At 36.9% G+C, this 20,515-nt stretch overlaps 1 protein-coding gene across 6 annotated transcripts in view; it reads right to left on the bottom strand.

The window, feature by feature from the left end:
• Positions 1 to 742: 742 nt before the first annotated feature.
• Positions 743 to 20,515, bottom strand: part of Cortactin (cortactin) — an 85,745-nt gene continuing 65,972 nt past the window's right edge. For 5 of the 6 annotated variants that reach the window (XM_076185119.1, XM_076185123.1, XM_076185125.1 and 2 more), the window contains 4 exons: positions 9,104 to 9,208; positions 8,261 to 8,330; positions 2,619 to 2,674; positions 743 to 1,639 (listed from right to left, as the gene is read on the bottom strand). In XM_076185119.1, coding sequence (XP_076041234.1) covers positions 1,532 to 1,639; positions 2,619 to 2,674; positions 8,261 to 8,330; positions 9,104 to 9,208 — 339 coding nt within the window. In that variant the 3' untranslated portion in view covers positions 743 to 1,531. The remainder of the gene's footprint in view (positions 1,640 to 2,618; positions 2,675 to 8,260; positions 8,331 to 9,103; positions 9,209 to 20,515) is intronic. The other variant, XM_076185124.1, reaches the window with a different exon arrangement.

The raw sequence follows: 20,515 nt of genomic DNA, 5'->3' as shown, positions 1-20,515 counted from the left end.
AAACTATTCCTCATCTGATAGTGTTGATGCGAGTTTCATTGGATATTTATATGGGGAAGTTACCAAAGAGTGTAAGAAAGCAGAAAGAAGCCTCGTTTACCCTTCCACAGGTCTGTAGATAATTTTGTAAATCTTTTATTTTAAGTTCCCATATGGCTTAGTTTTTTCAGCATCAGCAGAATTTCTCTTGTAAGTAATATTTTTTGACAGAATAAAGTCCAGTAGATGTTGTGAAAAAAAAGGTGTAAGTTGTATTTGAACTCCTTGATCTTATTGTGGATATATAATATCTTTTAATTTTATTTTTTCATTGGTGATGATAGTTTAGTGTACAGTAGTAGAGTGGATGTTACTGATACACTAGCAAGACTAAGCATAGCGTATACAAAGAATGGGTCACCCTTCCTCCAAACAGAGGAACCACTGTTTCACTGCGGTCATTTGGGTCATTGTGTAGTAGATTCTGGGCACCAACATTCTTACAACCGAGTGTTTAGTCAATAGTTGCCTTGTTGCAGATTTAAGCCGTCATGTACCTGGTGTGGTTCCTACTGTGGGAGGCTATAGGGTACCCTCTAACCCAAAAGCTCACTACATTAATTTAGAAGAACTTTTTGAAAATTATTGATAAGGGATGTTGTATATGGATACAACAGTATTTTTGTGTACATATGCCTATGTCGTATTGTACAAAGAATGGTAGCATTAAATGATTTGCATATAAATAAATCTTCTTATGTCATCTATTTATTTCTCTTTATTTCACCTTAAATATAAAGTGGATAGGAATCGTTTTTCATTGTGAGTTCCAAACATGAACTGCAGTATGGTAAAATGTTAAAAATTATAAAATGGAAACATCTTCCACACACCAAATCACAATTTAATCATTGGAAATCCATATAACTGGACAAAACATAGATGATAATGTGGAAATTAAAAAATAAAAGTATCCTACTGCCTCAAGAGTAAATATGGAATAAAACCTGTACAATTACTAAAAATTATTCTGGGAACTTTACAATGATGAAGGCTTTCCTGTTTGTGCTACAATAAACAAATGCATAGTGTCCATGACCCACTTCTCATATACCCATTTTTTATACCTTATCATCTACAGTATAAAAAAATTAAATATTTACTGGTTCTGACAGGGGTACAAAATAGTCTCAAGTACAAGGCAACAACCTCAAGATGTAACAACAAATTCTGACCAGTTGTGGATTGATCATTTGGCAACAAGCAAGGAAGGGGCAGGTGATTATCTATCGCCACTAAGAACATTTCTGATGCATTTATCATACTCTGATACCTGAATTGGACTATGTTCATCAAAACATGCATCTACAAATATATCAGGTGGACTGTGGCTTTCTCCAGCTATTTTATAATTGTCCTTAATCTTCCTAAGTCAAATATAAAGTATCATCCAGTCCAAGTTCCTGTTTTGATCACATGGTTAGGAAGAGCAGTAGCAGAGGTATTAACCAGACCACCATGTGGTGTGGATCATCACAGAAGCAACTGCTCATTATTGTGTTTTTGTTGTTGATTCTCCTGGGTTGATCAGTTGAACGTAGTTGGCCGGAAATAGTCCATATTGATCATTGCACCATCCTCTCCACCAACCTTCATCAATCTTCAGAATGGAGTAAATACAATTTTATTATAAAACTGAAATAATAGTAAAATATTTTCTGTACTGGAATATTAAACGAGTACAAATACATACACCAAACACTTTTTTCCCCTTACAAGGGAGGTAGCCAAAAAACAAAGGCATAAATCCACTCCCACCCATTCTGCATTAAATGAGTAGCCCTGACAAAGAAAAACAGACTACAAATCAACACAGAATAATTTTTTTTGCATATCCTCGTACTAAAACTCGGAAATGGACTAGATATTGGTCACACCATTATCATAACAGCAGGATTAATCTACAATTATAACAAGTTTCATTTATAATACTGGGTGCTTGAAAAAGATGGATCAAATTTTAATAAATTATATTTCTTCATAGGGACATTTAGTGGGTTATCAAGTTTTATTAACCATATCATAAATGCTCTATATGCCCTCCACATGCTGCATGTATCTCATTCACGGGTGTTTTGTGGTTGCAGAGATTAGCAATTTCACATTGGGTCCATTTTTGTGAAAACTTACATAATAATCACACAAATGGCAATGACTTACCTGTTTGTGGTGGTCCTGCTGATTGGGCAGCAGAGCTCTTTATTTTCAAAACCTGTCAATTCCCTCACCTCTATCAGGAGGTACAACCCTGAAGGGCTGACACTGGGTTTCCAGATTGTTCCCAGGATTTCTATCAATTTAAACTGTATTTCTTGCACCTTTATTATACATGGGGAATGACTGCTGACAAATGCTACTCTCCTCCTCATCCTACTATCAGCTTATGATATAGAAACAGTCCCACACTAATAAAACATAGAAAAAAATCTAGAGGTACTTCCCAGAGATATCTGTGGGAGGGCCCAAGGACTGTTGCCAACCACTGTGGGGTACTGGGTTTCTAGTCAGTGAAACTCAAGGTAACAATTATGAATTACACATACCGTACCTCTATGTATAAATAAATACATACTCCTTACCATTTCTATGTTGGTAATGATTTCATCTGGGTCAAAGGATATTTCATCAGTGTCAGCTGTTGGAAACAAATACAAATCCTGGTTACATCAAAACATGATCATAATTTTGAAAATATCTCTGAAATGAAAACATTAGATATGTGAACTTAAGGACAAAAGTTAATTCTATTCACTGGCTATTTCTAGCAAGAAGTTTATTTTGTTCCTGAGACCCGTTAAGAGTTCTACATACAACTAATGGTCCTTTCCCCCTTATTAGGAAGGTGGTCAAGTCAAGGCACACCCATCCAGGGGTTAACAGACGTCGCTCCATCAAATGTGGTATTGGTAAGACAATGACTGAAGTATACAGGGGTACAATTATCTATTCCTTCACCATCCCTGAAATGGCCTTGGCAGTGATTGGGTGGGGGCATTTACCTATAAGAGTATCTATCATTGTTCCTCCATCCACGAGGAGCTAAGATAGGAGGGAAACAAGGGTGGTGGATGGGAAAGGAATGGAAGGAAATGATTGCATGCCTTGACCTTCTCGTACTCTCACTAACTTCCTCAATCCCTCCTCTGATCCTGCTACAAGCGCAGTGTCATCAGCAAACAACAACTGGCTCACCTCCCACTTTTCTCCATTTTCTTTAATCATCTCCAACCCCTGACCCACTACCCTTGCATTCACTTCTCGCACCACCCCATCCATGTAAAGATTGAACAGCCAGGGTGACATAACACATTCCTGACGAAGTCCCACTTTTACCTCAAACCATTCACTCACTCCATTTCTAATCCTAACACAAGCTCTACTACTCTTGTAAAAACTCTTGACAGCTCTTAACAGCTTACCTCCTATCCCATATATCTGCAGTACCTCCCACAGTGCCTTCCTATCTACCCTGTCATAAGCCTTTTCCAGATCCATAAAAGCCCAAAAAACATCCTTATCTTTTCCTATAGCTTTCTCACATATCTGTCTTACCACAAAGATCTGATCTACACAACCCCTACCTGTTCTAAACCTGCACTGTTCCTCACCAATTACTCCCTCTGTTCCTCTCCTAATTCTCTCAATCTCTCATACGCCTTCCGAACTACACTCAACAAGCTGATCCCTCTGAAACTACTACACTCACACTTGTCCCCCTTTCCCTTGTAAAGCGGAACTATACAGGCACTCCTCCAGTCCTCCGGCACTCTACCCTCTCTCAAACAAACTTTATACAACCTCACCAGCCAGTCCACCATCACCGTACCTCCTTTCTTCAGACATTCTATATGGCATCCATCCAGACCAGGTGCCTTACCTGCTCTCATCTTCTTAACAGCTGCTTTCACTTTATGCTTCCCTATTTCTCCTCCATTTTCCTCACTCATCACTCATTTTCTTAGCGCTTCCCACTGCAACTACCTTTCCCTCCCTATCCTCCTTCACATTTAGCAACTCCCTAAAATACTCTGCCCACCTTTCTCTCACTGCCTTCTCTTCCATTATCATCTCTCCATCTGGACCTTTTACCTTGTCCTCTCTATTTGGTTTGCCTCCTTTTTCTTTTTTAATTTCCTTCCAAAACATCTTTTTATTGCTTTCAAAATTTTCTGTCATACTCTTACCCCATTTCACATCTGCTCTTCTCTTTGCTTCCTTTATCTTATGCTTAGCTTCCTTTCTCTTTACTTTGTACCTCTCATACGATTCCCTCATCCTAATTTGCAGCCAATCTATGAATGCCTGCTTCTTTTCTTCTACACCTTTCTTTGCTTCCTCATCCCACCACTCACTACCCTTCCTTCTTTTTCCTCCCGCCCTCCTTGTTCCACACATTATCTTTGTACACCTTATGACTCCCTCCTTGAACCATCCCCATTCCTCCTCCACTATCCTTTACTCCCTCCCACTCCTCTTTCAGTTTCTTCTTAAACTCACTCTCCTTTTTTTCCTCATTTAAGCAGTTCACTCTAAGTACCTCCCTACCTTCTGTCCTTTTCCTCTTTCTCCACCTATTCTCCACTCTCATTTTACCTTCCACCAGAAAATGATCTGATATTCCCCCGCTCTACCCTTAGAACATGTACATCCTTAACTCTTCCTACCATACTCCTGGTCACCACTATATAGTCCATTAACGCTCTATCTGCCACCCTTCCATCCACCACTCTCTCCCATGTGTACTTATGCTTGACTTTCTTCTTAAATACTGTATTAGCTATCATCAACTCTCTTTCAAGACACATCTCCACCATCATTTCTCCACTACGATTTTTACCGGGAACTCCATACTTCCCAATCACTCCGTCTATTGGCTCATTTCCTACCCTAGCATTAAGGTCTCCCAATACAACTACATTGACATTTCTCCCTAATCACTCTATACACTCATTTATATCTACCCAAAAAGCCTCCCTTTCCTCTACACTCTTCTCACTACCAGGTCCATACACACTTACAAAAACCCACATCTCCCTTCCCAGCTTCACCTTCATCCACATCAACCTTGATGAAACCTCCTTCCACTCCACTACCCGCTTACTGATCTCTTCACTTAGTAGTATAGCCACCCCTTCTCTGCCTCGTCCCCTCTTCACTCCTGAGTACCTCCCTGATACACTCCCAAACTCAATTGCCATTTCCTTTCATTTTAGTTTCACTCAAAGCCAGCACATCCATCTTTCTTCTCACAAACATACTGCCAATCTCTTCCCTCTTAATTTAATCTGTACCACATCCACGCACATTAAAAGACCCAAACCTTAGGGTACTGGTTGGAAAACTCCCAGACCCTCTTATGCCTTTTCTTTTGTTTTTAGGAATGTCCCCTTTCGGGGCTACAGGTGTAGGACCCCTAATCCCATCCCCCGTCCCTTTTTTGTCGCCTTTTACGACTCAAGTCAGGGTCGGCAAAAACAGAAAATGAATACTCAGAGAAATGGTACAGGACAGCAACAAGGGGTTGGGGGACAGCATAACGGAGGGACAGTCGTAGTATAAAAGTGTCATCATTTCTCTATGAACAGATTTTTCCTCTATCATAGACAAAATGATGTGTGGCTCTGGTCTGTAGGGGGCGCCCCATATAGACCCTAAAGTATCAACTGCATGCTACTTTGCCACAATAACATGCAGCCAATACCCCAGACGGGGTGAATAGTGAAAAAGATCTCAGTGTAATTATCAGTAATGATCACAAATCATCCAAGCAGTATATTTCAGCTTCTGAGAAAGCAAATAAGATTCTAGGACTGATTGCACAATCTTTTGACTTCAAAAGTCCATCACTCATTAACAAGCTATATAAATTATTAGTTCGTCCACATTTGGAATATGCTGTTTCTGTATGGTCACCGAATCTCATTAAAGACATTGACAGATTGGAAAAAGTACAATGGTGAGCCACAAAACTGATTCCAAATATGAAAAATAAATCATACGAAAATCGACTAAAACATGAATCTGTTTTCTGTAAAAAAGCATAAACTCAGAGGTGACTTGATAAAGGTCTTTAAAATTCTAAAGGGAATGACATCAAAAGTTAAAATATTTTCACACTGAATGAGAATCAGACAAGAAACAATGGTCTGAAACTGTCTGGAAATAGATTTAATTTGGAAGTGGGTAGAAACAACTTTGCCAACCATGTAGTTAATGAATGGAATAAACTTCCTGCAGAGGCAGTACAATGTAGTTCAGTTCGAAGCTTTAAGAATCATTTAGATAAACACCTAAGCAAGATGCTGTAATGATTATAATTTATTTTATATTATTTGTTTATTTGTTTTATCATTTATCTGTTTATCAGTATTTGCTTGATTCTCATTTATTATTAGTTATATGTCAATTTATTATTATTTACTATTTACCTGTTTGTTTATTATTTAACTATACCTATGCATCTATATGTATTTTATTTATTATTTACATCTTTATATCTTATATTCATTCATTTATTTATTATTATGATTTTTTTTTTTTTGCATCCGACCTAGATATGGACCAAAAGGTCTCCTGTCGGCAAGCTCCGCCTTTGTAAATCCTTTGTCTGACTCAAATTCTCGTGTGGAGCATCATCTACCAAACGTACTATTCATCACACTACTCGCATTATAGAATATAAAGTCACTGCTGTATTATTCATCCTCTTTTACTCTGAGTAATAATAAACACAGAAAATGTGATCAAACCAGTTTACAGAATCCAGAGTAACTCATGTACAACTGCAAAAATAATACATATAATCAAGATGCTGACGCCAACATCCTCATGTACCTACTCACGCGTCATGACACCTACAGTATATGGGCATCATTGTACCGAAGTGGTTAATAACCACAGAAAATATGATCAAGTTTGTTCGCAGAATACGGGGGTTACTCAGCTACAACTACAAAATATAATCAAGATGCCAATACTGGCATCCTTGTATACACACTTGCGCCTCATAACACTGATGTTGGCGTCATTGTATGGAAGGGGTTAACTGCATTTTGCTGTGGCATTCTTGAAGCTGAATGATGTCTAGTCTGGTCTATATAGTATCGTGGGTTTGGAAAGATGGTGAAAGATAAATAAGTAAATAAAGAAAAGAGAGAGAGAAAAAAGAAAGAGGAGAGAGAAAAGAGAGAGAAGCATTCCTCTATGCATGGAGATTTGTTGTCAAAGATAAAGGAATGAAGGAATATATGACATATCTGTAGGTGTGCCATTAAAATCCTTAACCCCTTCCATACGGTGACGCCTACGTAGGCGTCATGATGAGCAAGTGGGTACGCAAGGCTGCCATATCGCCGTCTTGATTATATTTATTGTAGCTGTACTTGTGTGACCCCCATACTCTGTAAACTGGCTTCATTATATTTTCTATGGGGGTGGAGTAGTATGTGTGAGTAAATTTTGACGCAGCCCGAAGGGATTTCTCCCCGTCCTCTCCTTATATGCAAGGGGGGGCGCCGATTAAATGAAGCGGCCTTGCTGTGGATGTGCTGTGTCTTGCGACACTGCTTCTGACCCAGGGCGGTGGGCAGGGTGCAGGGATGACCCGTCATCCAGGAGGTGCTCAGATGAGAGGGAGGGTGGGAGGGGTGTGGAGTGTATTTAGGGATGAAATGGGTGGGAGTGTTTTTATGCCTTTCCCTTTTTGGCTACCTCCCTTGGAAGGGGGATAAAGCCTTGGTACATGTATGTATCAAAATTCACGGGTGAAAGAGAGAACGATTGACAGAGCGGTGACTTTAATTTTTATAATGCGAGTATTATGATGCAACATCATACGTCTGGCAGCTAATGCTGCCCGCAAGATTTTGGCCCGTACTGAAGGGGTCAAAGTACAGTTGAACCTTGGAGAATGAATATGCATTTCACAAACAAATTGGTTAACAAACAAGTTTTGTTCATGTTACTGAATGATACTTCAGGGTAAACAAACATACACACACCTGTACACACAATCCCACCAGCTCAGTAGTGCTTTGGCATATTTACTATAATTGTTTCAGTTTAAGAATGGAGTCACTGAATGTATCAAGTTCATTATCCAAAGTTCCACTGTACTGCCTGCACAAAACTATGCACCCAATACTCCAGTGCTACCATTTTATTTTCACTACCACCAAACTATTTCATTCAGATGTAAGTGGACATTAATATAAGAACTTACCTGCTTGGTAGTCATACAGCGCAAATGCTTTGGTTCCTTGCCCATCTGGTCCACGAGCACTGTTGTCGACCTAAAAGTACCCAGAAGTTGCTTAAGAACATGGTCATTGACATGTTTTAATGAAAACATGACATGTACACACGCATGCAGGCATGCATAACTATTTACATCCATTCAATTTAATTTCAGTGATATACTCGAGAGCAGTGACTGGTTACTTGAAATGGCATGCTTCCTGCTATGCAAGTACTTTGTTCTCGTGACATTTAAGACACCAGGGATTTTCTACACATACTAGGAAATGACTGAAAATGCACAGCTTATGAAACTAATGAATAAAGCAAGCAGATCTGCATGAAGCAAAGGCATGTTTTGAATCTGGTGCTAGCAAAGCCACAAAGGGTGGAGTGTATGTGCTTCTGCATTTAATTTTTGTATAGAAATCCTACTTTAACTACAGTGACTAAAAAAATATATATTATGTATATTTGTTTCTAAACTTAGGTATACAAGACCAAAGTAATGGTCACCAGATTGTCATGGGACTACATGAGAAACAAATCAAGCAAGATTAATTACGTGTTATAGACAATAAATCTCAGCAAACTGCAAGGGTTAAAGTCGTAACTACGTAAACATATTAATTTTGAAAAACAATAATAGAAAAAATCCAACAAATCACCAAGATTAGAACCAGAACTACAAGAAGTGTAATTTTTAGGTCTACATTAAAACTGAAAACTGAATGACCAACTGAAATAAGAGGATGATAATATTTGTATATAGCCATGACCATCTGTTCAGACCCTGACAAATCAATTCCCCACCCAGCACTCTGTTCACCTGAACAACGTCTGCCATGAGGAGCTCTTCTTGCCTTCTGGCCTCGGCCTCCAACCTTTCCTTCTCTGCCCGGGCTGTGATTTCTTCTGCTGCTGCTCGCTCAGCCTACAGTAACAAGCACCACCGGCCACTAATAATAACTCTGCTAGTATTCAATTGGATTTTTTTTTTTTTTTAATGGAAAACACAAGTTTGGTACCATTGGCTATGTCACAAATTCAAAGCATCTACCTCTTCACTTCCATAACATAGCATATAGTACTTTATAGATCTTCTGGGTAATGGCACATGACTCAACAAGCTTGAGTGGGAAGGCCTCTTGTCCTGTTTGAGACCATCACCCAATGTGCTCAACAGAATAAGATAGTCTAGCATTACCCAGAACAAAAATCTAATAAGTACACCATGGTCTCGAAGGGGTCAATGACCTGTGGCCACTTCATTGAATTCATTCTGCCAATGTCCAACAATTTTACTTGCTATAGGGAGGCTCCAGGACTAATTGGGTTAACATACCAACTGTCTCAAATAATACAAGACAGTGCCATATACAAATGATGACCCCAATCTTATCCCAGCTCTTTCCATCAGCAAAGAAAAATCTGTAAAGGGGCCATCGAGTTTGTGAGGGTGCCAACACAAAAGATGGTGAAATTATGACTAAATTGTGCTAATATTTAATTTACAAGTTTCATAAAAAATGGTCATTACATGCACATAAGCATGTTTTCATTTAAATCTCTTTAAAACCATAATTCAGAGAATCTTACCACTTGAGTTAATTTTTTGTCTTTATAAATACTGTGTATCAAATACAGTACTATATCTTTTACTTCTGATCATGTAAAAATTTCAATCAGCTGCCTCCTCTCATCCAATCTAAAGGTTTAGTCTATGAATATTCAATGCATTTCTCTAAAGTCGGCACTAGTACTTATTAAAAAAAGATAAAAAAATAAAAAATAAAAAATAGATAAATAAAAAAGTTCAGCTGTCATCTATAAAATTGTGCCTTTCAGAACCTAGTATTTCTGACACAAAACAATAAGATTCTTCTGTATAAAGTGCATGAGGTGTTGAAAAGTTGCTGCAAATGGCACTTATAAATGTTGCACAAACTAATAAAAGTAATGTCCATGGCTAACCACTAGAATGAATTACATTTTACTTTTCTTTGTAATGTGTGTTCCTACTGTTGTGTATAAATATAAGAATATATCGAAGCTCTAGCAGATTTCATTCATAATTTTGAAAAATTTATAAATAAAATAAAGCTAATGCTACAGCACAAGAACAGATTGCTTTAAAAGAAACTATTGTAAGCTATGGTACTCACTATATATATATATATTCTATTTAAATTCCACATCTATCAGGCAATACATATGAAGTAATATATTCTGTTTCTTATATAAGAACATAAAAACATACCAAAAGATTCTTATTAAAAAGTGTGAAAAAGAATAGAAATAAAAAGCTGTAGAACAACATTCAGTCATTCATCTTCAGTGGAAGACAGAAGGAAAAAATAATTATATATATGTATGTATTTGAAAAATATGGGAGTAGATTTTCTTGTATACAAGTAGTATTAAAATCAACAGCATTCTGAATGTTGATAATTTCCTGGTTTGTATTTTCATGGTTTCTAACAAGGATCTGGCCATTCAGAGCAATGAATAATAGATGAATTGCTGAATTGGCATCAGCATTGGCATTGGCAAAATATTGCCAATACTGAATCCCTTTCTAAAAAAAATGCCAATTCTTGCTGATGCTGATTAACCAAGAAAGTGCCGATTCTTGCCAATGCTGATTAATTGGCACACCCCTAATTAAAATGGATGTTTTTGTGAACTTGTATTAGTTCACCCCCCTCAATGGCCAGATCCTTGTTAGTAACTTTGAAAATATAAAGAAGATTTATTAACTGTCAAAATGCTGTAGATTTTAATGCTATATATATTATATATATGTAAATACACATATTAATATATACACACACATATTATATATATATATATATATATATATATATATATATATATATACACATATATACATACATGCACACACACACACACGTATGTTGGATTCACGGCGAAAATTGGAACTCCGGAAAAGAAGTAAAATTTTCGTGGATCCCAATGAGGGAGTACCTTTGTTGTATTAGTAGGGAAGGGGAATGCTTGTGGTGTAGTGGGAAGATGAAGAAAAAAGAGAAAGGGAGGGATTACTAAGGGAAATGGAAGGAAATGAGGAAGGTGAGGAATGGGGTCTCCTGGACGTCAAAAGAAATGTCAACAAAAGGGCTGCAGACGATGCAGGTGAAGTAAAAAATATCGGTAAAAGCATTAAGTTTAGAAATATAAATAAGAACAACACAATAGAAAGTGGAGATAATAATATCCATGGATTTAAAGAGGGGGGGGGGTACCAACATCCCCTGATTAGCAATTCTAGAGGAAAAACTAGAGAAAATGACTGAACATTGGGAGGCTAGGTTCAGCCAACTTACACGGATTATGCAAAGAGTTGATAAATTGGAAGAACTAAAGGAGAACCAAAACCTAAATAAATAGAAGAATTAAAAAGACATTTAAAAGAAGTAAAAGATGAGAATAAGGAATTAAAGAATAATAATGAGAATAAAGAGTCCATAGCAAAAGAAGTACAGGGTTGGAATAAAATCCAAGAACAACAAAATTGTATTTAAAGATAAAGTGACACAACAGATGAAAGAACAAACTAAGGACACACAGTTATTAAAGTGATGAGAGAGACTTAGCAGACAAAAAGAAATGTATAATTATATTAGGGATGGAAGAGAAGCATAATCCAAATATGACTACAAGAGTAAAAGAGGAGAAGGAAAAGGTAAACAAGATATTAGAAGTAGTTCAAGAGCAGCAAGAAACAGGGAAAGAAATTGAAGAAATATAAAGACTAGGGAAATACAATACAGATAAGACCAGACCAATTAAGATCAAATTCAGGTCACAAATGACAGCAGAGAGTATCTTAGCTAAAACAGGGAAACTAGCACAGTGATCAATATAAACAGGTATGGATAAAAAGAGAAATTAATAAAGAGGAAAGAGAGGATGAGAAAACAAAAAGAATAGAAGCTAAGGAAAAAAAATGAGAAAAGAACAGTCAGAAAAAGAGAAATTCTATTGGAGAGTAGTGGATATGAAAGTGAGGAAATGGTTCAGGGGAGAAAAACACGGAAAGTAAACAGAAAACACGATGGAGGTAGCAGAAAATTAAAAAAGTGTCTTGCACAAACATAGATGGCTTAATAACAGGCTTGAACGAATTGAATGATTACCTGAAGGTAAAAGAACTGGACATAATGGGAATTGTAGAGACAAAATTGAAAGGTCCACTACCACCCAACAGTGCATATGATTATTGGATTAGAAACAGAGAGCTAAAACAAGGGGGTGGAGTTATGTTCCTTACTAAGAAGGATATAAATGTGAGGAATGTCACATATGGAAAGAATAGAGATGATTATGATGAAAGTGGAGGACAGGGATGGGAAGAGCAGGAAGTTTGTAGTAAATTATGTGCCTCCTAAAACAGCTTCATGGGAATAGAACACAACAATATGTTAGAAGACACAAATATAACACTATATAAGATAATGGAAGATGGAGGAAGAATAGTTATAATGGGTAACTTTAATTGTAAAGAAATCTACTGGGAACAGTGAATGGTGGAGAAAACCTATGGGGAAATGTACTACTTGATATGATTATAGAACATACAATGACGCAATGGATACAAGAGAATACTAGGTATAGAAATGAGGAAGAACCATTGAGACTGGACCTAATAATCACATCAGAACCCGAAAGTGGACAAGATTGAATATAAGACACTAATAAGTAAAAGTGGCCACATATTGGTTGAACTGGAACTAAACGAGGAAAAATATATATATATGGTGAAGAAAAAAATATATATATATGGTGAAGAAAAAAATATATATATATGGTGAAGAAAATATATATAAATGGTGAAGAAAATACTGGTCACTTTAATAAGACCAAGACTGGAGTATGCAGCGATGACGTGGTCACCAAGTAAAAAAAAAAAAAAAAAAAAACTTGAAAGAATACAAAGAGCAATTACAAAATTGGCACCCACACTCTCAGAACTATCATATGAAAAGAGACAAGCAAAACTTGAGGTACAGACATTAGAGCAAAGAAGAGAGGAGACTTGATAACTATTTATAGAATCATGAAAGGCATAGAAACTATTGATAGAGAGGATCTCATAAAATGGAATAGAGATGCAAGAGGACACAGAAAGAAAATCAAGAAAGACAGTTATAGAAGACACCTAAAAAAGAACAGCTTTCCCCACAGGGTAATAGACATTTGGAACAAGTTAGATGAGAATGTGGTGCATGCAAAAATGATACACGAATTTAAAAAAAGTCTAGATAAAATGAGATATGAAGACAGGACACCACGAGCATTGCTCCCCTTCTCATAAAATACAACTAGGTAAATACAGCAGCAAAAATTTGTGAAAAGGTCGTCAAAAATAGATGGGTTAAACATTTGGAAGAAAAACTATACTGAATCCAAATCAATTTGGATTCAGACAAGGAAGATCATGTACAACAAACTTGATCTGCTTCTATTCAAGATTAATAGACATAATACAAGAGAGAGATGGTTGGGCAGACTGTGCCTTTCTGGACCTACAAAAGGCATTTGATAAGGTACCACACAATAAACTGATAAGGAAGATAGAGTCAATAGGTGGCATCAGAGGAAAATTATTGGAATGGATGAAAGACTTCCTGACTGGAAGGAAAATGAGAGTACAGTAGTAGAGATAAATTCTCAAACTGGGAAGAAATGAAAAGTGGTGTCTCGCAGGGATCAGTATTGGCCCCGATCATGTTTGCCATATACATAAATGACATGGATGAAGGAGTAGAGTGTTATATGAATTTCTTTGCAGATGATGCAAAAATACTAAAGAAAGTAAAAACTGAGGAGGATTGCAACTCATTACAAGATTTGAACAAGATCTGGAAATGGACTCAATAATGGGAAGTAAAATTCAATATCAAGAAATGTACTGCAGTAAGTCCTTATTATACGGTACATATGTGTTCCTGAAAACTTTACCACAAATTGAAATTACTGTATACCGAACCCATTAGAACATGTAATAATAGGATATGGCAGACGTACCTTCTCCCTGCTATTTCCTCTTCAAAATATCTAGCAGATACTGTATCTGTGAATTTTTCTTACCATAAATAGAATCAAGGGTAGTAATTACGAAATACTGTAACTGTGACTTTACAGGATAAAGAATTACCATATAAGGAGGGCTCACTATACAGTATAATGGAATTTGGAAAAAATAAAAACAGAATATCAAGAGATTATAAAATTGGTGAAGAAGAGGTAAAAAAAGTGAACTCGGAAAAAGACCTTGGAGTGATGATCAGCAAAGTTTTGACCCGGATAAGCATATTAATAAAATAGTTGGAGAAACCTACAATTTATTGAGGTCAATAAAAGTGGCATTTGCCTATTTGGACGAGGAAATGATAAAAGAAAAAAAAAAAAAAAATTAACTACACTAATAAGACCAAAACTCGAGTACACAGCAACACTATGGACACCCAGTACCAAAAAGAATATGTATAAAAAAATTAGAAAGAATACAAAGAGCAATAACAAAACTGGCACCAACTCTTTCCAAAATGACATATGAACAAAGACTGTCCAAATTAGAATTACCAACTCTGGAACAAAGAAGGGAAAGAGGAGACCTACTATCTATAGAATTATGAAGGGAATGGAAATCTTAGATAAGAATGATTTATTGAAATGGGACAATGGAAAAACAAGAGGACATGAAAAGAAACTAAAAAAAGATAATTACAGAAGAGATCTGAAAAAATAGCTTCCCACACAGAGTGATAGATACTTGGAACAAATTAGACAAAGAAACAGTGTGTGCAAACACTATTCAAGATTTTAAGAAAAAACTTGATGCTGAGAGATACAAAGATGGGTCACCACGAGCATAGCTCCCTTCCCATATAATACAACTAGGTATATATATATATATATATATATATATATATATATATATATATATATATATACACACACACACATATATACACATGAAAGCTTGAATTTACATAAGTTTGAGGCATATGAGTACCAGTACTATGGACCACTGCTGCAGAGTGGATATTGGTTCCAACTTTCTTGTGTGAGCTGTAATTACTCACCAAATTCACCATCCCACTACCAAGGAGTGGGAAGTGAGAAACCCCTGGTAGAGCAAAGCCAGGTCAGTTGCAGCAAGCCACTAGGTTTTTAGGCTGATGCTAGGTTGCCTCCTTCTCTGACCAGGGCTGTCCAGAACCAATGCAGCAAGCCCACATTGGGTCCTGTGACTTGAGCTCATAACTACCTGTTCATGAGTTCAAGATGGTATCCACCAGCCTACCAGTAATTACTAATTTTACTAACCATTGCTAATTTTGAAACATACAATCTCTAGCCCAGGAAAAAACAGCTATTATGTATGTATGCATATACTTATGTATATACATGCATATATCAAATGGCCTTTTTCTCCTTATAAGGGAGGTGGCCAAAACTAAGGCATGCACCCACTCTTCAATCATCCCATAGCCATTTGTTTCCCCTTTTAGCTACTTGTAGTTAAAGGGCTGTCTCGGCTCAGTGACTGGGTCAGAATCAATGATACACATAATATATCTATATACCAAAAGGCCTTTCCAGTGTTCATCTTTCTCAATTTTGCCATAATTTCATTCAGTAATATATATATATTCTTGAAAAAAAAAAAAAAAAAAAGGCCCATAAACAGATCTACATTCAGCAATGACTTTAAATATTCCATCTACAGGATGCATACAGTAATTGTTTCATTGTTTCAGGGACATGGTGTGGAAAGATGTGGGTAACTACACTACTCAAAACAAAAGCAACCGATCAGTATACGTCGAGACTTTGTCCCAGCAACATCTTGTGTCAATGGAGAGCTTTACATTTCGTCATCTATGGAAAAGGCATGTGGTACTTATGTTAATCTCTGCCAGACAAAGCAGCAGGAAGATCTCAGAACTGATAAAAGTGACTAAATAGTTTGTAAGGACCATCAGAAGGGAGTTGATTTCTTCTGACTATGATTATGAAGGTGTTGCCAAAAGGAAACATTCTCAATGATTGGACAACATCAGGGACACTGAATTTGTCACTCAACTGCAAGCCATGTTTGATGAGGACCCCAGCCGGTCCATGAGGTCCACTACCAGAGCTGTAAGTGTCTGAGGGCACCATAAGGATGGGTTTGTATGAAGATATCAGATGCAAGTCATACAAGATGCATAAGGGTCAACTCCTTTCTGCAAAGGTGCAGGAGAACTGCTTCAAGAAGAGCAAGATGCTCAACAAATTGAAGCACCCTCTGGAGAATGACATGCTCTGGTTCTTTTCAGATGAAAAGAACTTCTATCTGTCCCAAGGATGTGCCAAGAGTCATGAAAACTAAGTTTCCTACAACTGTCATGGTGTTTGGGGTAGTCTGCAGCGAGGGCCAAGTCATGTCCCTGTTCTTCTTTCCCCAGAGGCTCAAGGTGAGCACCGAAGTGTACATTGACGTCTTATAGACCCATGTGAAGCCATGGATTGAGGAAGTAGCTCCTGGTATACCCTATGTGTGGCAACAAGACTCAGCACCATGTCACACCTCTAGAAAATCTCAGAAATGGCTCTCCGACAATTGCTTTGACTTTATTGCCCCTGATATGTGGCCCCATAACTCACCTGACCTTAACCCTATGGACTATTTTGTATGGGTTGCAGTTGAACAAGATATTAACCTCACCTCATGCAAGAGTAAGGATGATCTGATCAGTCGGATCAAGGTCGTCTTTGCCATTCTCTCAAAGGAGGTCATGAAGGCAGCCTGAGCCAGGTTTTGAGGATGTGTTCACATCATTGATGCCAAGGGCAGATTCATCGAGTAATGTGACACCTGAAGTGTGCTGATACAGTCTACTTTCTTTTTTGCAATAAATGCATTTTCAACTAAATTATGATTTTTTTTTGTATGACCCTAAACAATAAAACAATTACTGTATGCACCCTGTATCTTCCCCCTTACCACCTTTACTTCAAATAGCATGTGTCTGCTCTCTTTCCCCTCTCCTCTTTACCTGACTCACTTCTTTGGACTATTTTATTTATTTTTTTTCTCAATAGCATCTTTTTATTCTCACCCAAATCCTCAAAACACCTACCCCACATCATAATCTACTCCCACTGGCTTCCTTTACTTTGTGTTTTGCTTCTACCCTCTCTACTATATATTTCTCATACACTTTGTGTTTATTCTTTACAACCATTCTTCATAAGGATGCCTCTTTCCTACCCTCACTTCCCTCATTTTTTCATTCCACTACTCACCACATTTCTTCTGTAACTACCCAACCTCCTCTTTCCACACAACTTTTTTTTGCAAACTTTTGTACTTCCTTTGTATAATAATGATAAAAAAGTGAATTTACAGAATGTTGTGTAATTTTTCATTTAACTGCTAAACTCCATATCATGAAGAAACTCTTCTTTTTCTGTATGATGACTATGCAATAGTTTTATATACTTACCCCATGATAGCCGAAATCAAGGCCAAAGGAGCTTTTTCCACTACCCTGAGTTGCTATTTTGAGAAAATACTGTTGAAGTATAGGTTTCATGCATCAATATCAACAAATTTCACTGTGCAAGAGATGGCTGAACAAGTACATTGGGCATGAACTCTAGGTAAGCTCTATAAATGTCTGACAATCACACAATATAGTCTCAAATGGGACCAATGATGGGTTGCATGGGTGATCCTGTGAGAATTCTGAGAGAATTCTCACCCTGCTGCCTATTTTCACAACTGTCAACACCGCCCCCTCCACCTCGAATTGCAGGTCTGACACTAGGTTTATGAACCAGGCCCATGATCTCCCTCTATCAACTCTGATTTTATTTACTCAACCTTATCACACAAGTTGAAGACTGGTGCCTGCTCCTCTTCTACTACTTTAAGCCAGAGATACAAAAACATTCTACATTAATACAACATAGACAACCGTCCAATGCTCCTACCTGGAGAAATCTTAGAAAGGCCTGAGGACCATTGCTAGCCACTATGTGGCTCTGGGTTTCCAGTCAATGAAACTCAGGTCAACAATTATTTCTATCATAGGCTCAAATATGAATGAGCCAACACAATCTCATTATTTTGATGACATTTTGTACAAATATATAGATTTCTTAATCTAGAAACTGCAAATTGGCCAGCTGTAATGTTATATAAGAATGCCTCCCAAATGAATTTGTATAGTAAAACTACAAACAATTTTATGAGGCATGCATACCCTTCAAGACAAAGTATGAAATCTAATTCACAAGAAGCAAAACTCATAAATGAAAAAAATATCTCCTAGCATTTTTGGGTGTATTCACCTAGTTGTATTTTATGGGAAGAGAGCTATGCTCATAGTGACCATCTTTGTATCTTTCAGGATAAAGTTTGTTCTTAAATTCTTGTATATTTTTTTGCACTCACTGTTTCCTCATTCAATTTATTCCAGATATCCACCACTCTGTCTGGGAAACTATTCTTTTTCAGATCTCTTCTATAAATATTCCTTTTAAGTTTCTTTTCATGTCCTTTAGATTTTCTTTTATCCCACTTTAGTAAATCATCTCTATCAAGGACTTTCATCCCTTTCATAATTCTGTAGATGGTCAGTAGATCTCCTCTTTCTCTTTTTTGTTCCAGAGTTGGTAGTTCCAGTTTGGACAATCTTTGTTTGTATATCAGTTTGGAGAGTGTTGGTGCCATCTTTGTCATTGCTCTTTGAATTCTTTCTAATTTCTTTATATTCTCTTTAGTACTGGGTGTCCATAGTGTCACAGTGTACTCTAATCTTAGTCTTATCAATGAAACTAATACTTTTTTACCATTTCTTCATCCAATTATTCAAGGCCACTTTCATTGATCTTAGTAAATTTAAGATTTCTCAGACTATTTTGTTGATATGTTTGTCTGGTGCCATGTCATTGCAGATAATTACTTCTAGGTCCCTTTCTGAGTTAACTTTTTTAACTTCCTTTGTACCAATTCTATACTGTCACAATATTCTATTTTTATTTTTTCAACATTCCATTATACTACATTTCTTAATGTTGAAGTCCACTTCACACTTTTGATTCCATTCCCAGACTTTGTCCAGGTCCTTTTGTAGTGATTTACAATCTTTCTCTGTACTTACTCTCTTTAGTAGTTTTGCATCATCTACAAAGAAGTTCATATCACATTCCACACCTTCATCTACTCCATGTCATTTATATATATATGGCAAACATTACACTATGTAAAAAAAAAAAAAAAAAAAAATCGTTTCTGGCAATTAACCATTATTTTCTGATTCAGTATGTTTCAAATAATTGGAAAATAACTGTCTGTGATTTTAAATTTTTTGGTTTGTTGTCAGTAGATCTATTTTGTTGAAATATCATGTTTAACCCTATATAGACATCTGAGACAGATCTGTAAACTCTTCAAAATTTACTATATATTTACCAAAACAAGTACTTAAATGACAACATTGTCAAATCTGTATTGTTTGAAGGAGTTTATATCATGAATTGGCAACTCCTACTGCAGAAAAACAGAGCTTCAATGAAAAATATGTCAGTGCGTCAGTAGATGTGGAAGTGTATGGTCACGCAGTTCGTTTTGTTTATCACTTTATTTGATTAAAGGTAAGTTGAATATTTTTTTTTATTTCTCAATATATGTTGTTAGAGTGGTTTAGGTTATAAAAAGAATTATGTCCATTTAGGGTTAAATTAATCCATTTACTTTTTCTGACATGTGATGATGTTAATGTTATGGTGGCTCATGGTTACAAATACCCAACAGATTCCTTCTGCTGTGTGTGCAGAGAATTCTTCACAAAGAGGGCTAAAAAAACACAACCTGGACAGTTGCACCTGTGCAAAGGAAGCCTATGATCCCTACTTCAGAATATCAGTCGGTGACCAAAACAAATGACATTCTGTCATCTATTGCACCTGTTCCCCATAACACAATGGACCTATCTGTGCCACAGCCTCCATTGAAAGATCAATCTTGTCCAGCAGAAGAAGCAAACTATGATGATTCTGAGGAGGAGCAAGGTGCATTATCTGCTGTGCACCATCAATGCCAGGTGGCTGGTGAAAGGTGCCCCTACTACCTCAAACAAGAAGACATCAATGACCTCATAAGAGAAATGGCCTTGACAAAGTCCAGCACTGAGCTGCTCATTTCCAGACTGAAGCAGTG

Source organism: Oratosquilla oratoria, chromosome 5, assembly GCF_046742065.1.
Source record: "Oratosquilla oratoria isolate Oo_2021 chromosome 5, ASM4674206v1, whole genome shotgun sequence".
NCBI lineage: Eukaryota > Metazoa > Arthropoda > Malacostraca > Stomatopoda > Squillidae > Oratosquilla > Oratosquilla oratoria.
This window is presented reverse-complemented; position numbering and strand designations above follow the sequence as displayed.